This window comes from Arachis ipaensis, chromosome B8 (assembly GCF_059453495.1).
Source record: "Arachis ipaensis isolate K30076 ecotype BB chromosome B8, ASM5945349v1, whole genome shotgun sequence".
NCBI lineage: Eukaryota > Viridiplantae > Streptophyta > Magnoliopsida > Fabales > Fabaceae > Arachis > Arachis ipaensis.
In genome coordinates this window covers 19,018,236-19,040,439 of record NC_142443.1, presented here as the reverse complement: position 1 = coordinate 19,040,439, position 22,204 = coordinate 19,018,236, and the positions used below count along the sequence as shown (strand labels likewise).

Sequence of the window (22,204 nt, the reverse complement as noted above, 5' to 3'; positions counted from 1 at the left end):
CGAACGGATTCTTGCCAGTAAAGAATTTTTATAAAAATATAATCACATTGGTAGTATAGTTTCTAAACCAACAGAGAATCCTTTCGTACAAAAGTTTGGTTGTCACAAGTAACAAAACCCAATAAAATTTATAACCGAAGTATTTAAACCTCGGGTCGTCTTCTCAAGGAATTGCAGGGAAGTGTGATTTATTATTGACTATGAAAAATTGTATATTTTTGGGTTTTTGAAATAAGGAACAAGTAATTTAAATGGCAAGAAAAATAAATTAACAATTAAGAAAACTCTTGGCAAGATATAAGAATTGGAATTTCTATCCTAGTTATCCTTATCAGGTGTGATGAGAATTGGGTTCTAATCCAACTTAGTTAATCCTTACTAAAGCTAAGGAAAGTCAAGTGGACTAATTAATTTGATCCTCAAGTCCTAGTCAACTCCTGTAGGAAGACTAGTGTTAGAGCAACTTAAATCAATTAGCAACTCCAATTTCAATCAACAGCTGAGTTTGATAACTCAAGTGTTACCAATTAATTAACTAAAACCAAAAGGGAAAATAAATCTAAATTAAGTTGAAGGCATCATAAATAGAATAGAACAATCATTAATCTGAAATACCTCAAATTGCATTAAATAAAACATTCAAATCTAACATGGAAAAGTTCATAAGTTAAATTGGGAAAAAAAATAAAAGGAACATTGAACCTGTGATTGAAGAAGATGAAATCCTAAATCCTAATCCTAAACCCTAAGAGAGAGGAGAGAGCCTCTCTCTCTAAAAACTACACCTAAAACCTAAAATTATGAAAAATCAAAACGTGTTGAGTCTCTGCATGTTCCCTGACTTTAATCTGTGTTTCTGGGCCAAAAACTGGGTCAGAACGCGGCTCGAAATCGCCCCTAACGTTTTCTAAATTTTCTGCAGATCGCGCATGTCACGCGTACGCGTTGGTCACGCGTACGCGTCACTGGCCGAATTCCCTTTCCATGCGTGCGTGTCAGGCGCGCGCTCGCATCGTTGTGCTGATCTGCTTCCACGCGTACGCGTCGCTGTGATTTTCTCCATTTTGCGCGTACGCGTGAGCCATGCGTGCGCGTCACTTCTCGCTGGTTGTCTCCTTATTCCTTATGCTCCTTCCATTCTTGTAAGCTTCCTCTCCATTCTCTAAGCCATTCCTGCCTTATAAAGTCTGAAACACTTAACGCACAGATCACGACCTCGAATGGTATAAAGGGGAAATTAAAAAACACAATTTAAAGCTTTAGGAAGCAAGTTTTCAATCATAGAATAAATCCAGGAAGGAATTATAAAACCATGCAAATCATATGAATAAGTGGGTGAAAAGCTGATAAAAACCACTCACATTAGCACAAGATAAACCATAAAATAGTGGTTTATCAACGACCTCGGGACAGTGATCAGCACAAAGATGTTGGTAATGAAGTTCATCGCTGATGATGGATCCGTGGGATCCATAAAAGGAGACTTGGAAATGGCAGTCGCTTGCGACAATGCCAGCCTCTCCTTAAGGAAGAAATCTAAAAAGGCATCAAGAGTGTTCCTCGCCGATTTGGATGCTAGAGTCGACGACAAGCCGAGACCCGAACCGGAAGGGAACTTGGAGAGGTTCAGAGTCGGTGATACGGAGGAGAAATTCACCTTTGTGAACAGAAACCTCCCACATGACCTGAAGGAACCTCTAATGGAAATGATCAAGGCTAACGGCGCCGGGGATAGATCCCCAACTCATGTCACATCACTTGGCCATCAAGGCGGAAGCCAGACCGGTGGCTCGGAGGAGAAGGAAAATGTCACAAGAGCGAGCGGAGGAGGTGGCCAGGCAGACGGCCAACCTCCTCAAAGCGGGATTTATTCAAGAACTCGACTACTCGACATGGCTGTCGAATGTAGTTCGAGTGAAAAAGCACAATGAGAAATGGAGGATGTGTGTGGATTACTCCGATCTCAACAAAGCATGCCCCAAGGACTGCTACCCCCTACACAACATTGATGCCATCGTCGATGCAGTGGCGGGATATCGGTACCTGGGCTTTATGGATGCTTATTCTGGCTACAATCAGATACCGATGCACCGGCCTGACGAAGAGAAAACAGCGTTCACAATGCCGGGAGGGATATATTGCTACAAGGTAATGCCGTTCGGCCTGAAGAACGCCGGGGCCATGTACCAAAGGTTAATGAACAAGATATTCAGTGACCTCATAGGCAAAACGGTGGAGGTGTATATGGATGATATCCTTGCAAAGACCACACGGCCTGAGGACCTCATAAGCGACCTGGAAAATGTGTTCGCCTCCCTCCGGCAACACGGCATGAGGCTCAACCCACTCAATTGTGCCTTTGCCATGGAAGCAGGAAAGTTCCTAGGGTTTATGATAACCCAAAGAGGGGTGGAGGCCAACCCTAAAAAGTGTCAAGCAATACTCCAAATGAAGAGCCCGGGCTGTGTCAAGGATGTTCAGAGGTTGTCAGGAAGAGTCACCGCCCTATCCCGTTTCCTCGGAGCGTCGGCTGCTAGGGCGCTACCATTTTTCAACCTTATGAAAAAGGGGATAGCGTTTGAATGGACCCCGGCGTGTGAGGAAGCATTTAAGCATTACAAAGAGATCTTCGCAACACCACCTGTCCTCGGAAAGCCCAAGGTCGGAGAACCGCTTTACCTCTATTTAGCCATAACGGATGAAGCGATGGCGGCGGTTTTGGTACGAGAGGAAGGAAAGGTTCAGCAACCAATTTACTTCGTGAGCAAAGCACTGCAAGGAGAAGAATTGAGATATAGCAAACTAGAGAAGTTGGCATTTGCACTCCTAACATCTTCCCGTAGATTACGACAAACTTCCAAGGTCACCAGGTAGTCGTGAGGACAGACCAAGAAATCCGCCAGATACTCCAAAAACCCGACCTGGCGAGAAGAATGATGACTTGGCCATTGAGCTGTCCCAGTATGACTTGCAATATGAGCCCAGACATGCGATTAAGGCACAGGCCATGGCCGACTTCTTGGTAGAAGTAACAGGGGACCCCTCCGAGACAATGAACATACGGTGGAGGCTCCATGTAGATGGGGCCTCCAACTAGACATCCGGAGGTGCCGGGATCATCCTGGAGAGTCCCGCTGGAGTCATATATGAACAGTCGATCAAGTTCGAGTTTCCAGTATCAAACAATCAAGCAGAGTATGAGGCCCTTCTACGCGGCTTAATCTTAGCACAGGAAGTCGGCGCCACCAGGCTAGAAGTATGCAGTGACTCACAGGTCGTCACTTCACAAGTCAACGGGACCTACCAGGCTAGAGACTCCTTGTTACAGAAGTATCTGGAGAAGGTCAAAGAGTTGAGCAAACAATTTGAGGAGGTCGCGATCCAACACGTTCCGAGAGAAAGGAACACGCGGGCGGACCTCCTGTCCAAGTTAGCGAGCACAAAACCAAGGGCGGACAACCGGTCTCTGATCCAGGGCTTGGTAAAGGAACCAGTAGTTACCCTCCACTTGACGAAGACAAACCCCTCGTGGATGGACCCGATAACCGATTTCTTAGAAAGCGGCAAGCTCCCTGACGACGAGAAGGTGGCCAAAGCATTGAGAAGGGAGGCGGCCAAATACGCGACCATACAGGGGCAGCTGTTTAGAAAGGACTCAGTCAACCTTTATTGAAGTGCCTACACCCAGACCAAACGGACTATGTGCTTAGAGAGGTCCACGAGGGATGCTGCGGACATCACATCGGGGGCAAAGCCCTAGCAAGAAAGCTTGTCATAGCTGGTTATTACTGGCCATCAATGATGAGGGACTCCAAAGAATTCGTAAGGAATTGAAATGCATCAAGTGCCAGGAGAACGCCAATTTCCATAAGGTGCCGGCTTCCGAGCTAAACCTACTGACGTCTTCCCGACCTTTCTCACAGTGGGGAGTCGACCTCCTGGGCCCCTTCCCGGTTGGTCCGGGGCAAGTTAAGTATCTCATAGTTGCTATCGACTACTACACTAAGTGGATAGAGGCTGAGTCACTAGCCAATATATCTTTACCCAATTGTCGAAAGTTTATGTGGAGACAGGTGATAACCCGATTCGGCATCCCAGAAGTCGTTATCTCTGATAACGGGACGCAGTTCACCGACAAGAAGTTCGTAGAGTTTCTCCTCGATTTGGGCATAAAGAAAAAGTTCTCATCTGTAGAGCACCCCCAGACAAACGGCCAAGTTGAGGCCGCAAACAAGGTCATCTTGCTAGGCCTTAAGAAGCAGCTTGATGATAAAAAGGGTGCATGGGCTGACGAACTCACCTCAGTTCTCTAGCCTTACTGAACGACCGAGCAGTCGTCCACTGGAGAAACCCCCTTCCGCCTGACATACGGGATGGATGCTATGATACCCGTGGAGGTCGGCGAGCCGAGCCCACGATTACTTCTGCAGGGAGTGGAGGAAGCTGTAGAAAAGGACCTAGTAGATGAGGCTAGAGAGATGGCCCATTTGTCAGAGGTAGCACTAAAGCAAAGAATGGCCCTGCGCTACAACACCAAAGTACTCAGAAGGGAATTTGAACAAAATGACCTGGTCCTGCGTCGCAACGACATCGGGCTGCCGACTCAAGGGGAAGGTAAGTTAGCGGCAAACTGAGAAGGCCCCTATAGGGTCAAAGAAGTGATCGGCAAGGGTGCCTACAAATTGGAAAGGTTCGATGGCAAGGAAGTCCCGAGAACCTAGAACGCAGGTAACTTAAGAAGATTTTACTCTTAGTTTAAACACGCTGAGTAGGCAACTTGATGAGCTCAAATAATTTACCATCAAACGATTTACTTTTGTTAAGAACTTATCATTGCAATAGACTTGTTCAACTGTCGATTAATGTTCACTTGTTAAGTTTACTTTTCCCCTCTTATACGTCCCGCGACAACAAAATTTTCATGATGACACGGTATCCCGGGACTGATCACCCCGGGAACCAACAAAACCAACACGATAACAAACGGCTATAGCAATAGTAAAGCCACAACTTGGCTTCGTCAAATTACCAACACAACGGTAAGCAAGTGCAAGCGACAAGCCAACACCAACAAAACGGTAACAAAATAAAACGAGAACGCGCTGCTGAGTAAGCGAGAAAAGGACAGTAATTATAAGCCAACCTGGCGGCTATCAAAATAGTTTAGATACAAGTCCTACAAAGTTCATCAAACTGCGCGACAAGTTCTACAACAAAACTACAAATAATCTACAAAATTCATCATTTCTTCGGCATATCAACAATCTTGCCATCTTTGATTGTTTTGAAAACCCCGATCGCCGACGTGTCGAAGTCAGGAGCCACAATTTTCACTTGAGCCTTAAGGGCCTCCTCAGTCATCAGGATCGCGCTCTTTCCCTGCTTCACGGTCTCTTTATGCCTCCTCTTAAACTCTTCAGCTTCAGCTTGAGCGGTCTTAGCCGACGAGACGGCCACATCACGTTCCTTCTCCAAAGCGACCACTCGACCTTGCACGGCATTGAGCTGGCTCTCCAAAGTCATCTCTCGCTCGGTTAGACGCAAAACGGTAGCATCATAGGTCTTCAATTTTTCCTCGGCAGCTTTGAGCTTCTCCTCCGCCTTGGACAGCTGCTCCCGAAGTGTTTCAACTTGAGTCTTGAATTGATTATTGGCCTTAGCAGTAGATTCGAGCTTCCTGTGCAGCGACTGCATCCCAGACAGCTCAAACTCGGCCCTCTAAGCTATGGCAGCGCCGCGGAGGAGGGTGCGGTACATCTACCTCGGCTACCCCGCAAGGTCGAAGCCATGGAAGTGTTCCTCCGTACCGGGAAGCAGCTGGGAGTCTATGAAGGTCCCGGCGTCGAAGTTCCTCTCCATCACGGTGAGGACTCCTTCAGGGCTGGAGGATGACTTCTGCCTCTTGGGATTGGGGATAACCTTCAACTCATCCTCCTCGACTTATCGAGCGGAGGTCGAATCCCCAGTACCGGCCGCCTCCTCATGAATAGGAGAGACGCGCACCCCATCAGAATTTTTGTCAGACATCTCGATGTCACAGGGTGAAGGCACCGCCTGATCCTCCTTATTCTCAGGAGGTGTCTCCAGCTTCCCGTCATCCTCCTCTTCATCGCTTTGCTCCAAAAAGGTCTTGTACAAACTCTCAAGGCCTGTCACCTCGGCAGACATTCCCACTGCAACAAATAAATAAATAGGTTAGTCGTGAAATCGGCGTAACAAATTAAGGAAACAATAACGCGAGAAATACAAAGTTAAAGCTACTCACAAATATAATTTCTAGCGACCTCCCGGTCGCCCATAAGAAGGTGGGGGTTCACATGGTTTCTCTCAAAGACGGCCAACAACACGTCCGCAATCTTTTTATCCACAGCGGACATTCCCTTATAGGTCACTTTAATGAAGGTATTGGATCCCGTCCCGAAACTCCAATACGTCGGGATGAGGCGCTCCCCTTCTAACGACAACCAGAAGGGATGGCGACCCTTGACTGGGCGAACTTTAAAGTACTTGTCCTTGAACCCATGGTAAGAGTCCTCGAACAAGCCAAGAATCCTACGACCCTGGGCAGATCGGAAGGACATGAACCACTTCCTAGCTTTCCCTTCTTTAGAAGGATTCGTGAGGTTGAAGAGATAAAGAAAAATGTCAACAGACACCGGCAGCTCCAAGTAGTCACACACCATCTCGAAACAGCGAATGGAAGTCCAACTGTTCGGATGCAACTGCGACGGTGCCACGGAGATCCGGTTTAGGAGCGCCATTTGGAAGGAAGAAAAAGGAATGCGAACCCCCACTTGGGTAAACATTGCCTTATAGAACCATATCCAGTCGGCAATTCGGGGGGAGTGAAGGTTGATCTCGTACAACCGCTCGTTGGGAGTGGGAACGAAAACGTCATAGTTGGCCTCCTCGTTGGTTCCACCGCATAAGTACTCGGCTTGACAGAACTCCGTAAGCTCCTCCTTACCCATCTGGTTCGGGGAGTCCTTTACGTCGGAGGTCACCCAAGCATACCGGTCGTAACCCGCGCCTGAGGTGGAAGCTCGTGAGACGATACGAGGCATACCTACAGTGGGGGGCACCACTCGGTTAGTCTACGAGGTCGGGAGCTCGGGAAAAGTCCAGAAACTATGTTTAGCCTATTCAGTAACTGAAATCAAGCATAGCTGAAACGAATTCTAAGTAAAGCCTAAAACTAACGCCCTAGAATGGTAACCCCCCAAACACACCTATTTTAACACTATATCATTCAACACACAAATCCAGCCAGAAGAGCAGCATGCACACAGGAACATGGGCAATGAAAATAAAACGAACATGAAACAGAAAGCGAAGGGCGGATGCTTACTAGAATTGATCTGATTGCAATGACTTGAAAGGAAGTAAGAAGGAGTAAAGGCGCCAAGGATGCAAGAATCGTGATAGGAAAGCTGAGAGGGAAGAAGATAAGGGGAGAGAGGTTAGACACTGAGGAGAAAATAAAGCGCAAAACTGAGAGGGAAGGGGAGTTAATAAACTGACCTGAAGCGCGAAAGGCAAAGGTAAAAGAGTCTTTACTCGTAGGGTTTTAAATAACCCATTATGAGCATTAAATGTCCAGCGCGAAGAACGAGGCGACGGACGGCTATCCCCCGCAACGAACAGACACGCGCGCAAGAGGCACGTCCTCTCCACGAGCGGCCGACCTAGCGACAACGCGCGAGAAAGGACATAACACGCCACCAATGGCCCTCACGATCATTGTTGGCGCGTTGGGGGCACTGTTACGGCCCTGGCCCAAACAGATTGCTGGCCGACCCGACCCATAGACCACCCGACCCGAACGGTCGGTTACGAGCCGCTCATCCACCGATCCGGATACGCGTCCTTGGCAGCTCATCACTACAGCTGTAAGAGGAAACTTCGAGGAAGGTGGATCTGCTCTTGCGGGACCCACTTTTTACACAGTATATATGGGGAGGGTCCTACCCCTCCCCCAAGGTACGACACATATCACTTTATACCTTTTTCGCCTGCACACCTGACTGACTAGAGCGTCAGAGTGTGTTTGCAGGTGACACCCCCCTTTTTCTACGTGAAGAGCTCGGAACGTCGGCTTCTCCACCTCTGCCCCAGTAACCCAAAATCAGGCAATCCCCCGTTTCACCAACTGAAGTTTCACTCCGACCCGTTCGGTACTCGAGCTACCGAACAATATGTAAATAATTTTGTATATATATTAAAAAATTAAATTAAATATATTTCAATTGAACTCTAGTTAAATGAATTTGATCTAAACTTCTGAATCTATAGTTTCAATTATCTAGTATCTAATATTTAATTTAGTTTTTAAAACCTTATTTACATAGAATTATGAAACTATAGTAGGGGTGACAGGAGTATCCAAACTCGCGGGTACCCACCCCGTTTTTATCCGATCGGAGCGAGTTATTATCCGTCTTGAATGCGGGACGGGTTTTTATCGGGACGAATTTACTAGCGGGGCGGGATGGGGTCAGGGTTAGGGTGAACCCGCCCCTACCTGCCCTGGAGTATATATTATATATTATAATATAAAATAAGACATAGAATATAAATATATAAAAATTAATAAATATTATTAAATATAAAAAATATATAAACAATTTTTGTGTAGAGTGTGGGTGTGCCTCTGCCTCACTCTCAGATGCAATATTGAAACCCAAAAATTATTTTTCTCTTCTCCAGATTCCAAAAACCAGTGGGAGGCTGAGGCTGGGAGTAATAGAGCATCGAGCTTCTTGCCTTCTTCTTCTCCAACACCTACTCGGCTGTCATCGTTCTTGCCTCCGTCCTCCGTCTGAGAGCAGCTGAGCAGCGCTTCGCCGCCATCGTCCTCTATCCGAGCACAGAACTTAGCCTCTGTCCTTCGTCGCCGTCGGCTTGAGTCCGTTGCCATACCCTCCGTCTGAGAGCAGCTGAGTAGAGCTTCGCTGCCGTCATCCTCCGTTCGAGTGCAGAACTTAGCCGACATCCTCCGTCCTTCGTCGCCATGAGTCTATCGCCGTCGCTGTGAGTCCGTTGCCGTATCCTGTGAATCCGTCGCTGTGAGTCCGCTGCAAATCACTACTTTTTTTGGTAATTTTTATTTAGGATTTACAATGTTTCCTAATTTTAATTTGAGTTATAGTTTTATCCTAATTTTTATTTGAGCATAGATTTGTTGCTGCATGCAATTCTATTTGTATGAAAACCTGTTCAGATTAATATGACAAAAATGGTGATAGATCAACCAATTTTTTCCTCGTATACCTATTATGATTCTTAAAACTTCTTTAGGATTTATGTGTTTAGCGACAATATCTTTTATGTCACAATGACCATATAGTTTGTATTTGCAGATATAGTTACTTGGATATAAAACATGTAACATTTCATATTTAAATACACTCTTACAATAAATTTGAGTTTCACTAATTTTGATTAAGAGACTAATGCCTATGAGGCAAACTCAAATTTTTCAAGTAACATATGAGGCAATGAATGGTAGGATTCTTTAAAAAAAAAAAAAAGAAGTGATTAATAATATTCTCTTAGATAAACCAAAAGTGATAGAGATAATAAAACGTGACTCTTTTCTCCTACCATGATTAGTAATAGCTACCTAATTTGCCTTCTGCTAATTTTTTTCATTATCAATCTTTCAAGTTCCGTGTAACTTCATTTTCTCCATTTTTTTAAGTCTTACACAGGACAACAAAGTCATAACTCATAACATACCCGTATTTGTTTAAGATTTGCTGCTTAAAAGTTATATTTAATTTGTGTTGAGTCTTGGTTGAGTTGGTTATTTAGTTGAGTCATTGAATTGTATTTTTGTGACGAGTTATATTCTGAATTCTGAAAATTTTGATATTTTTAATTTTGTCAAACAACATATTTATTCTAATATTTATCAATTATTTATTTTAGATTATAGTAGAGTAAATTGATTTTAGATATATATTTTGTGGCACCAATCATATATTAAACTGTAAAATTAAAGCAAGAGAGAAAATACAAGTTGATTTTTTATTCTTTTTGTTGGTAACTGGTGAGATATATGACTGAAGAAATTATCTTCACTGTGAAAAATCTGTTTTGTAATTTGTCAAGTTTGCAGTTTGAAAAGATGCTGTCATTAGCTCAATGCATTGAACATGTATATGCTTTTAATTGAACATCCAATTTTAACTCGAAGTGAAATGTGCAAGAAAACAATTAATGATTTTATATAGTACCAATTATTTTGTTAATTGCTATCTTTTTTTATTTTTAAGTTTAAATCTTGATTTGCAAATTTTTAATGATAATGAAGATGTTGAAAGTGATTAAGAATAAGGATTGAAGACTTTTTTATATCTAATATTGTAATTTTTTTTTATTATAGTGTTAAATTTGTAGTGATCTAACACTAACTTTTTTTTTTAATTTCAAGTTATTTGAGCTGATGACATTGTATGAATTTTATGTTTGTATTTTAATTTATCTATAAATTTTAAGTTTTTGTTTTAATTTATATATGAATATATAAAAATTAAAATGTTATTTAATTTTTATAGGGGCGGGTTTAGTTACTGTAGTTTACTATCCGTGGATAGTAATAGAGCGGGTATTACATGAGTAACAGGATGGTGGAGCGGATCGGACAGGACAAAAATCCGCTTCTATCCGCCACTCCTAAACTATAATTGTTGTTGTACTTTTAATTTAAGTATTTTTAATATTTATATTTTTATATACTTATTTATAATTTTATATTATAAATTAATTTTTTAATTAAATTATGATTTAACAGATTAAATCTTTAAACTAATAAATTAGTAGCAAGAGTGGTTCAATAACTGATTCAACTTTTAAAATTAAAGTATTACTATTATTTATATTTAATTTATAAAAAAAGTTTATATTCTTTTATGTATATTATATATAGAGTAAAACAGAGTTAAAGAAAAAAAGGATACAAGTCTAAAAAAAGGGTTAACGGTGGACTTAATTCGTTCTCTCTCGTTCCTCTTTTCTCTTCTTTTTCTTTCTGTTCTCTTCGTCTCTTTCTTCTGTTTTTTCTACCTCCCGTTCTCTCTCTCATCCTCTTAATTTCAGTCTACAAAAATATTTTTATTTTTCTTTTAAATTCACCTTAAAAAATTTTAAATCTGTTCTTAATTATAATTTAATAAAAATACTTTTATTTTATATTATATTCAAATAATTTAAATTTTTTTTTTCGTTAAAAACAAGAAATTCCGTATTTTTTAAAAAGTGATACAATGTCCAATATAAAATAACCTTAAGAAAAAAAAAGAATATTATCAATATTTATATAATTTCAAACAATTTAAATTTAAATTTTACTAAGAATATTTATATAATTTCATCCAAACAAAATTAATTTAAACTTATTAGATTCGAGCTATATATATGCTCTCTGAACATAAAGTTTTATTAAAAAGATTACCAATATTATTAACATCATCACTAGAAATTAATTGCAATAGCTATTTTTAAGTGGTTGTGAAGTTTTATTGGAGTTCTACTTACTTAAAGAAACAAGATTCAATCCAATTATCTGATACCGTTTAATTCTACTTTGATTTCCATTTGAAAAAAAATAAATAAGTAAATACCATTTCTTAAACAGTAGTTGAACTTGAACCTGCCATAGCCAAAAAAAAAAAAAAATACAACTAACAAACAATCCTAAGTTATCCAAAAACAGAACCATATTCAAAAGTCAAAACACACTAAATAGTAAATACAGCATACACGTACTTTACACTAATATTCATCAAGTCAATAATTGACACATATCGATCAGAATATTATTATATCATGATAATCTGTTACAATAGTTGTCATCATTCATTTGCCTACCTTGTCAACTATCATAATCTATCAAATTATAAAAGACAATCAATAACACAATAGGTGATGAACATAAAGAGAAAAACCAATTATAAGAATACTAGAACCTCTTCAATTCTCTCAACACAATATTTTTTTTTCATCTGATCACCCAAGACTACCCTTAATTAATTACTTGAGTTTCCTATCAGGCTATCACCATCATCATCACCTAATTCATCACATTGCTATAAGATAACTACATTTTTTGTTTTTGTTTTTTATTATATCTTCTTCTATTGGTGATTAATCATTATTTAGAGATGGATGAATCAAAGACAAACGGATCCAAGAGTATAAGATCTGTAGTAAAATATGGATGGACATTTTTGGGTTGTTTCAAAAAAGGGTGGTATAAGATTCGAATGAACCTTCACGTGTAATTTGATCATTTTTTTAGTACATATTTTATTAGCAATAGAGGTTCATATACCCGATTCAAATAAAAGAGTAGTGCATATTGAACTTTTTATTTTATTTTTAATTTGTAGTTGTGTTAATTAGACAATTAAATTTATGTGCCTTGCTGCCATGCTATCTTTCTTATGTAAATGTAGTAGCTTTGCAATAATGTGCAGAGTTCAATAATATTGTACATGTAGACTTATTATTATGCATAGAAAAATTAAATGATATAAAATTCGCATTTTAAGTGATGGTTATTTAAACACTTTTTATTAAGTGAAAAGTGTTGTATCTTTATTATTATATAAGCAGATTTTGATAATATATTTTGAACAATATATTGAGATATATAAAAATAATTTTTTATTTAATTGATCAACTTTTTTATAATATAGTATTTGTGATAGTAAACATTTAGATAATATTAGATATTGAAACTTAATTATTTAAGTTAACACAGGTGTAAATAGCATGGTTTTAAATTATAGTTGTCAAAAAATCTAGAATAATATCTCAAGTTAGTCTCTAAAAACTTTTTAGTTAGACAATTTAAATTTTAGCAAATTTTAATCATCAAATTACATTAATTTTATGAATCTAGCTAAAAAGTATTATAAAGACATTAATTAAGAGGATGAAAGTGTTTTCAGGTGGTTAACAAATTCTAATTCTATTAGATAATGTGCCAAACGCAAGCCATAATTAAAATGAATTACTTTAAAATTCTCATTTCTATAATTTGATTCAAATTAAATAAGAAAATATTGTGAAATATAACATCATTTTTACCAATAATTTTATCCAAATAAATTGTCCCATACTAAATGTTCATCAATGCAAGGACAATTCAATTAAGGCGGTACTATGATGTAAAAATATTATAGTTGTGTAAGGATGCTAATTAGTAAGTAATGAGTAGTAATGTAGCATTCATAATTTTACTGATCTGGTTTGGAAAGTCGTGATTATCTCTCTTATCAGGTTATTATAGACTTTCACAAAGGAGACGAGATTATTGTAAAGAGGACGATTTTTCTATCACTCGACTAACGCAAAGTTAATAGTTTATAGTGATTTATCATTGTATGTCATAATTTTTTTTATGCTAGATAAAAAATTTCATATAAATAGTGGGATCAATAATTTTCTTCCCCCAATTGTATTCTCTTACCAACAATTTGGTTCTTCATTGCACATGTCTCTGTAAATTTTTTTGGCATAATTGATGTGGCTAATAAATGCTTTCTCTACCTGATAGACAGCCAAGACTTATGTTCTTTCTTGTTTTTAATTTAATTTTTTTTTCTTCTTAATTGAAGTATAGTATTTCTGTATCAGTAATGTTTCTCTAATTCTCTGCAGGTTGTTGGAATTTTCAAGATGGTAGTATATGTCATTCCAAAGAAGATATTTGCGACCAAATATTATAATTTAATAACTTAAATGAAATATTTAAAATAACATGTCCATTTCTAAAATTTCATTACCTTATTAAAAATTGTATAATACATAGAATGTTATATTACATAGAAAGTTCCACCGAGGAAAACGAGTTACATTAGTCAAACATAGTTTAAGGAATCATCAGTAATGACAAAGACAAACATTTTCTACATGATGCAATGCAATTGTAGTCTCCTTCTCTAGAAAACTTTTCTTGCAATTCGAAAGGATGGCACCTTATTAGGCTCTTTTAATTATTTTCACACATTCAGCAAATTAGTCTCATCTCCCGTGAAGAAGAGTCCGCCAGTGTCTATCTCAAAGAAATGAACGAACTTCTTGTCTTATAATCAGTCGATCTTTCTCTAAAAATTGTAGAAGCAAACACAGTAAATAAGTAGCTACAACAGCAAAATATATATATATATATATATAATACAGAAACAACTAGATGCAAGTTTGATGGTAATTCACGTGTCAATTTATATATTCGAACTTAATTGTCTTTGTACCAGCAGAACAATATTATCTTCACGTTTGCATGAGTCATCTCATATACAGTTCAAGAACAATCTATAATAAAAAATAAATAAAATAAACAAAAATATGAATCGGACAATGACCTCCTTCGTAACCAAAATTAAAATATGAGCCTAAGCATATTGGTGGTTGAATTTACATTTTTCTCCATATATATGAGTGTATGCCACCTTCAGAATTCTTGCTGTGTGCACACCCAAACATTAATTGGATTGATCTTAAACTTTTTAAAAATTTAATTGTCAGAGATATATTTGATACAAATCAAAAATTTTAAAGACAAAATTGAAACAAAATAAAATTTAAAAATATTTTTAAAATTTTTGATAAATTCCAAAAAAGATATTTTACCCTAAAATAATAAGACCTTTAATAAACCAATAATTAAACTTATTGTTTGGTAGTATAATAATTTTTATAATATGTCAAATACATATTTTATACATGGTGATTAATAGTTAAATTTTATGTATATATAACATAATTGTAATTTAATGCTTAATTATTAGAAAATTTTGAGTCTCATTTAGCCCTTGACTTTATTTTATAATCATTAATTAGAATTTTGTTGTTGTTTGAATTAATGATGCGTTTGTATAATAAATTGTCTTAATTATAAGTTTAATGGTAAAGCTAGAAAGACAAAAAAAATTAAAATTTATTTTATTTAATATTTATTAATTATTACAATAATTAATAAATAATAAATAAGATAAATTTTGACTGTTTTTGATTAATTTATTTAGATTATCAAATATTTTTTTTAAATTTAATAACTAAATAGTCATAATATTAATGTCATTTGTATTAAGTTATAACATTTTTTACTTCTCAAAAAGTAAGTTCTAAGTTATAAATTAGTTTTTATTCTAACGTACTTCTCATGCTAACTTAAAAATAAGAATATCTTTTATAAGTACCATTTAATTTTCTCAAGAAAGGAGAAGTATATTTCGTTATAAGACAATAAGAACGAACTTAATCTCTTTAAGAGTCAAGATATATATACATCAGCCTAGAGACGTTCATGGTCAGGTGAAACTGGATTTGATGTGATTTAGACCTAACTTAAAATATATATCAAACTTATTTATTAAACTCGAATCCAACTCTAAACCCGATAAAACCTACATATCAGCCTATAGTTTACTATGCAAGAATAATATAAAATAAAAAAAATAATTATTAGTTATTATATATTATGTTAAATTATGAATTAAATTTAACATCTTAAAAAAATAATAATTAAGATTGTTGTTTATTAATTATAAATTTAAAATAATATAATTATAGATACATAATAATAATAATAATAATAATAATAATAATAATAATAATAATAATAATAATAATAATAATAATAATAATAATAATAATGTATTAATGTAACATTGTACTTTGTAATAAAAAGAAACATGAACTTCGCAACAACAAAGACAATACAGAGTAAAGAAAAAAAATTCACTCATTTTTTTTTAAGGCAATTTACGCAACTAAATTGTTTGATCCTCAATATTACGCAAATACATTGTTTCAGTTTTTAATACGCAAATGCATTGTTTCTATATTTTATGTAAACCGCTACTGTCAGTAGCGGTTTACGTGTGAGTGTGTGTGTGTAAACCGCTACTGGCAGTAGCGGTTTACGTGTAAGTGCGTGTGTGTAAACCGCTGCTGGCAGCAGCGGTTTACGTGAGAGTGTGCGTGTGTGTAAACCGCTACTGGCAGTAGCGGTTTACGTGTGTGTGCGTTGTGTGTAAACCGCTACTGCCAGTAGCGATTTACGTGTGTGTGTGTCTGAATGGGGCTGCCTATATAAACCATAGAGGGACCAAATGTGAAGAAGTAGAGTGTTATTCACAAATGGAGGGAGAGGATAGTTTTGTGGCTCTGGTTCACTGCTCTGGAAAAATTCAAAAGAGCAAAAGGCATGGTGTAAAATTCACAGATAGAGAACCGCTTAGTGTTTTTATCCGATCTTCGAATACGTTGGCGGAGATTAAGCAAAGCATATTACGGAAGCTCGGTGTGTGTGGGACGAAGTGGGTAAAAAAATTATTTTACAAGATTCCCATTGATGTTGTCTCAACTGGTGTGAGATATGAGACCTTCGTGATCGGGTCGGATGAAGACTTGCATGTCTTGTTTCACTGCAGGCGTAGTTTTCCGGAGGTGAGGGTAACTGAGCTGTTTGCAAAGTTGGAAGATGGTGTGGATAGCTCAGGGGCATCGGCCCCTAATCCTCAGTCGATCCCAGCCGGTGGTGCCTCAACATCGATGCCTGTGGTAGCAGTGGCAGTTCCGAATCCGGAGCCCGAACGTGCTGGGGCTGTTCATGCATATGTTGGTCCTGTTGTTCCTGATTTTGAATGCGATGCCGGACCGGATCGGGTTGAGAATGCACTGTTTGACGATGATTTGGATGAGGAGCCTGTCGATATTGGTGGGGACAGTGATGATGATATTCCAAGAGGCGGACGTTCAGCCCATGGATGTTCCGGTTCTGCAACACAGGAGTACCTTCCCCACCTCTCTTCTTTGAACTTGGAAGCCATCGGCCAACAGCAGAATGCTGATGCAACATTCGAGGGGCAGGGGATGCATGATGGGACAAATATGTCTGAATTTCAGATTGGCCAATCCTTCCAGAGTAAAGAGGAAGCCGTGTTGAGTGTGAAGGATTACAGTATTCGGCGTGGAGTTGAGTACAAGGTTATGGAGTCCGACAACCTGAAATACCAAGGGAGATGCAAGGAGTTTGGTAACGGGTGCACGTGGTTGATTCGGATAGTCATGCGGAAAAGGAAGGGCACATGGGAGGTTAGGAGGTACAACGGTCCGCACACGTGTATGGCCACATCGATATCAAACGACCACAAGCAGCTTGATTATCATGTTATCTGTGCGAGAATCTATCCATTGGTTCGAGCTGATGCGTCGGTGTCTATTAAGGTGTTGCAAGAGGCCACGGAGGCGACTTATGGATTCATGCCTAGTTATCGGAAGGTGTGGTTGGCGAAGCAGAAGGCAGTAGCGCAAATATATGGTGATTGGGAGGAGTCATATGCAGATCTGCCTCGGTGGATCCTTGGAGTCACATGCACGATGGAAGGTTCGATTGCTCTATTGAAGACGTCCCCAGTTAGGGTGGGTGACCAAGTTGACGAGGATAGAGTTTTCTTTCATCGGATGTTCTGGACGTTTCCTCCGTGTATTGAGGCTTTCCGCCACTGTAAGCCGCTGATAAGCATCGACGACACACACCTGTATGGCAAATATGGCGGGACCAATGCAAGCCGATACCTAATGACCCTTTGCTCCTTTCCATCATTAGGAGGTAAGTAGGCAGACCACCTAAATTTAAGTCATATGAGACACAAAATTTAAAATATGCCCAATAAATTTGTTAAACTTAAAAAAGCATAACCCATACCTTGATGCCAGCGGGAAAGAGAAAACCTCAAACCCGGCCGGCCTAAGAGACGGAAACCGCCAGAATATCCAACTCTGAAGTAACTGGAGCGGGCCCGCAAGATTAGTCACATTTCTGTTCGCTACCCGACACATACATCGGTACAGCCACGCCAAAGCGGCCGAACCCCAGCTATACCTCCCCATGCCATCAAGGTTTGCCACAAATGGCAACCATCGTATATGAACCCGGTTCGCACTCTTGTCCCCAAATAACTGAGTCGATAACAGCATCATGATGTAGGCCCGTGCGTAGATGCGGACAGTCTCCTCGCTCGCATCTGGTGGTAGCACCCTAAACCTCTCGTGGAACCATGTAAAGTGTACTGTCATCTGCTTGACCTTATTCGGTGGGGGCCGCTCACCGAATAGGTCCTCAAACCACTCCCAAGCTGGTCGGCCACCCTCCATGTATGTCTCAAACTCACCAAGGCAACCACTCACAGCCTCCCCATCCACAGGAAGCCCTAGCTGAAATGCCACATCCTGCAATGTCACTGTGCATTCTCCGAAAGGCATGTGGAACGTATGCGTCTCAGGACGCCACCTCTCAACGAACGCACTAACGAGTGGCTCATCCAACCAGAACCATTGGCTATTTAGCCTAGCCAAATGGTACAATCCAGCCCGCTCTAAATACGGGATGATCCTTTCATGCATGGGCATATTCTGTTGCCGCCTCACACTGTATATACACCTATTGGGCTGCACAGAACAACAAACGAAAACAGAGTCCAATTAAATTCTCCTATCCTTAAACAGATTTCCATATCTAACCGAATACGAATACCTTAAACCATCAGCAAATTCTCCTATATAATATTTAAAAAACATTTCCTACTCACGATAGGAAAAATAACAACACAAATAATTTACTTATTAACATCCAGAAATTTTAAAATATTGTAAAGATTTAAAATTTAAAACTTTATATCATACAAATATCCTAAACAAACTATAATAATTCACTCATGTCAACTATCCCGTTCCCTAAACTAAACCAACATTAATTAGCGGGCATAACATTCATTGAATGGAATTAAATTTCAGGTAACTAGGCATATCTATAACTAACCAAGAAAAACTAAAAACACTAAACCAAGATTAGTGAACTAACATCCTAGCATGCGAACCCTAAATTCAAACTACAACGACTAATCTATAAATTCTAATTCGTCTACCTAACCTACCGTTTTTCTGACTAAGATATGCAAAGACTAGAAAAAAAATAAATATTAACTAACATCGTCACCAATAGAACCGGCAATATGCGCAACGCCGTTCAGTCGGTACAGGTTCCTGCCTGCCATGATAACTCGCCAGAAGTCGCCGCTGAGGAACCTCGGGCCCGCTCACAACTTGCTCTGACTTCTCTCTACAATTTCCTCTCTCTAGAAAACTCCTCAAACCTTCTAAACACATAATCCGCGGCTGCAACCACGGTTTATATAGGCAAACCATCACACGTAAACCGCTACTGGCTGTAGCGGTTTACACACACGTACACACACACGTAAACTGCTACTGGCAGTAGCGGTTTACACACAACGCACACACACACGTAAACCACTACTGCCAGTAGCGGTTTACACACACGCACACTCTCACGTAAACCGCTGCTGCCAGCAGCGGTTTACACACACGCACTTACACGTAAACCGCTACTGCTAGTAGCGGTTTACACACACACACACTCACACGTAAACCGCTACTGGCAGTAGCGGTTTACATAAAATATAGAAACAATGTATTTGCGTATTAAAAACTGAAACAATGTATTTGCGTAATATTGGGGATCAAACAATTTAGATGCGTAAATTGCCCTTTTTTTTTACGAAACACAAACTCCATATATATATTTTTTAATTTTGGGAAAGAGACAGATAGGTTTCTGACTTTTTAAATTTTTGACAAATACATCCCTGACAAAATTTAAATACAAAAAAGTTCATGACTTTAACAAACGGATGACAATTTAGTCCTTCCGTCTATTTGCCTCTCATACACCAAACGGAATTGGTTGAAACGGTGTCCAGGTGTCCGTTACGATGCCACGCTGGAAGGGAAATAAAGTTCAAAGAACAAATATGTCCTTGAGAATTTAGTTCATTATACTTCTATTATGCTTCTATTATGAGAATTTAGTTTATAAAATTATGTTTGTATTTTAAAATCTAGTTAACTTGTTGTATTCTGCAATTTAAATTATTTGTATTAAAATTACAGAAATTGGGCTTGTTCTATTTCTACTTTTTTTTCTTAAATTGCATTAGTTCAGTTTTCATCATACCAATGACATTAGTTAGCATGAGTTCATTTATGCATCAAGTTAGCATTAGTTCATTTGTGCATCATTCATGTATTAAGTTAGCATTAATGTATTTGTGTATTATATTAGAACTAGTATTTTTATCCATAATAACATTACGAGAATAATTTTTTTTTAAAAAATTATAGTTCACTTTATTCTAACAGTATAAACTATGCATGACACAAAAGATTTATAAAATCAAACCACTCTTACAAAAAAGTCGTAAGTTGACAAAAGTCTCTGGCTAAAAAGACCAAAATATCTGCAGATAAAAAATTAAATAATAAGATTTTTAGTTTTTATTTTTATATGAAAAAGTCTAATTTTTTATTAATAATTAATTTTAACATTCGTTATCTAAAATTTAAAATAATTTAATGTGTATACTTTTACATTTAAAATATTTTAATTGTAAAAAAATAGCAGATAACATATTTTGATTTGTCAAATTACTAATACAAAATATAATTATATATAGAATAAAAATAGTAGAGAGAAATATAAAAATGGAGAGAGGTAGTCAGGTAGATGAGAGAATTTAGAAAAAGAGTTTATTAATTTTAAAAAAAAAATATTTTCTTTCAATTTTAATAAGAGTGTCATGTGACACATTTAATTATTAAATTAGATAGTAATATATGATACATAATATAAGTATATTTTAATTAGATAGTAATATATGATATATATAGAAGCATAATGAACTAAATTCTCAAGGACCTATTTGTCCTTCGAACTTTATTTGCAAAATAACGTCAAGGACTTATTTGTCCTTCGAACTTTATTCTCCTTCCAACATGACACCGTAACGAATACCTAAACACCGTTTCAGCCACATCAGCCAGTTCCGTATAGTGTATGAGAGACAAATAGACGGAAGGACTAAATTGTCCTCCATTTGTTAAAGTCAAGGACTTTTTTGTATTTAAATTTTGTCAGAAATATATTTATCAAAAATTTAAAAAGTTTTTTTCCTTTAATTTTTATTGCCCATAACATGTTATACTGTTAACTGTTGAACGAGCCAAATTAATAACTTGCTTCAAATCCTTCATGAAACAGTAGACAGTAGTGTATATGTAAAGTTATGCCGCCAAAACAAGATAAAAGTATATCCAAACATGTAATTTTTATGCTTACTTTCTATTTTTCAAAACTCACTACCGAATAATGCGTGGTACACTGGTGTTAATAAAGTAAATGAAACACTTAGAAAATTTTACTCTATCAATATACTTATATGTGTTATCAAATAAGTTTGGGAAAATTTTTAAGTGTACCGAAAACATCAGTATTCCAATTATTTTAACCATTGATTTTAATTAATATATATTATATATATTTTTTATAATTCAGATTACCGTTAAAATAACTGGAACACCGATATTTTCAATACACTTGAAACTCTTCTATAAGTTTGTGTCTTCTAGTAATATCTCTTTGTATTTATATTTTCATCACATAATTTTCAAAGACAGCTTAAGAATACTCTAATGTCTGAATTTCCATAACAGCACCATCATTATTGGCATTATTCAAAGCGCTTCCATGATTATGAGACACCAAAGTGACCAAAAAGTCAAAGATATCAGTGGCGACGACGGCAGATGCCACGTCATCTTTATGCAAGGTTCTCCTCTTTCCATGGATGGCGACGATCCAAGACCTTCTAGTAAGTTCCTCAATGAAGAGCTCACAAGCCTTTGAGAAAACAATAGGTGCCTCACCAGAAATCATCTTAACATCTTCACCAGATTTCTTCATGATCTTCTTGATCCTTGCCAATGGCAAAGAGTGTGGCCCTGTTCTTCCAGAAATGCCCCCACATAGTATCCCGGAATATGCACCTGCTTGTCTCATATTGTTCTCTCTACAATAATAAATAATACTTTACTATAGTACTGTATACTATATGCTTGTGTTTTAATGTTGTCTATGTGTTTTAGTGTTATCTATATATATACACTGTGGTTTGCATGCTATTGGTATATTGAAGATTTCACTACAATAACATTGCCGGCCAGCCTGCTTGAGCCGGCTAATTGAATTCTAATGAAAAATAAATTATTGAAGATTCTTAGTTGTACATTTTAATTGTTGATTAGACTGAATACCATAAAATTATTGATCATT

At 37.7% G+C, this 22,204-nt stretch overlaps 3 protein-coding genes across 3 annotated transcripts; 1 reads left to right on the top strand and 2 right to left on the bottom strand.

Moving 5' to 3' along the window:
* The first annotated feature begins 16,152 nt into the window (after positions 1-16,152).
* LOC107627180 (uncharacterized) lies at positions 16,153-17,634 on the top strand. The gene has a single exon (XM_088495409.1). It carries the CDS (start codon positions 16,153-16,155, stop codon positions 17,632-17,634), a length of 1,482 nt encoding a protein of 493 aa, XP_088351535.1.
* Positions 17,635-17,649: 15 nt separating this feature from the next.
* Positions 17,650-19,070, bottom strand: LOC148547364 (serine/threonine-protein phosphatase 7 long form homolog). The gene is made up of 2 exons (XM_088495408.1): positions 19,005-19,070; positions 17,650-18,465 (listed from the first exon to the last, which is right to left on the bottom strand). The coding sequence occupies exons 1-2, from the start codon at positions 19,068-19,070 to the stop codon at positions 17,650-17,652; spliced, it is 882 nt and encodes a 293-aa protein (XP_088351534.1).
* Positions 19,071-21,550: 2,480 nt separating this feature from the next.
* On the bottom strand, positions 21,551-21,931 carry LOC107610631 (nuclear transcription factor Y subunit C-1-like). Its single transcript, XM_016312659.3, has one exon. It carries the CDS (start codon positions 21,929-21,931, stop codon positions 21,551-21,553), a length of 381 nt encoding a protein of 126 aa, XP_016168145.1.
* Positions 21,932-22,204: the final 273 nt, after the last annotated feature.

Excerpts from the sequence above, each read along its gene's own strand:
- LOC107627180 (XM_088495409.1), top strand. The coding sequence starts at position 16,153 with ATGGAGGGAGAGGATAGTTTTGTGGCTCTGGTTCACTGCTCTGGAAAA.
- LOC148547364 (XM_088495408.1), bottom strand. The coding sequence starts at position 19,070 with ATGGCAGGCAGGAACCTGTACCGACTGAACGGCGTTGCGCATATTGCC. Across the intron at positions 18,466-19,004 it reads CCGGTTCTATTGGTGACGAT|CCCAATAGGTGTATATACAG; the intron begins GTTAGTTAATAT and ends TGTTCTGTGCAG.
- LOC107610631 (XM_016312659.3), bottom strand. The coding sequence starts at position 21,931 with ATGAGACAAGCAGGTGCATATTCCGGGATACTATGTGGGGGCATTTCT.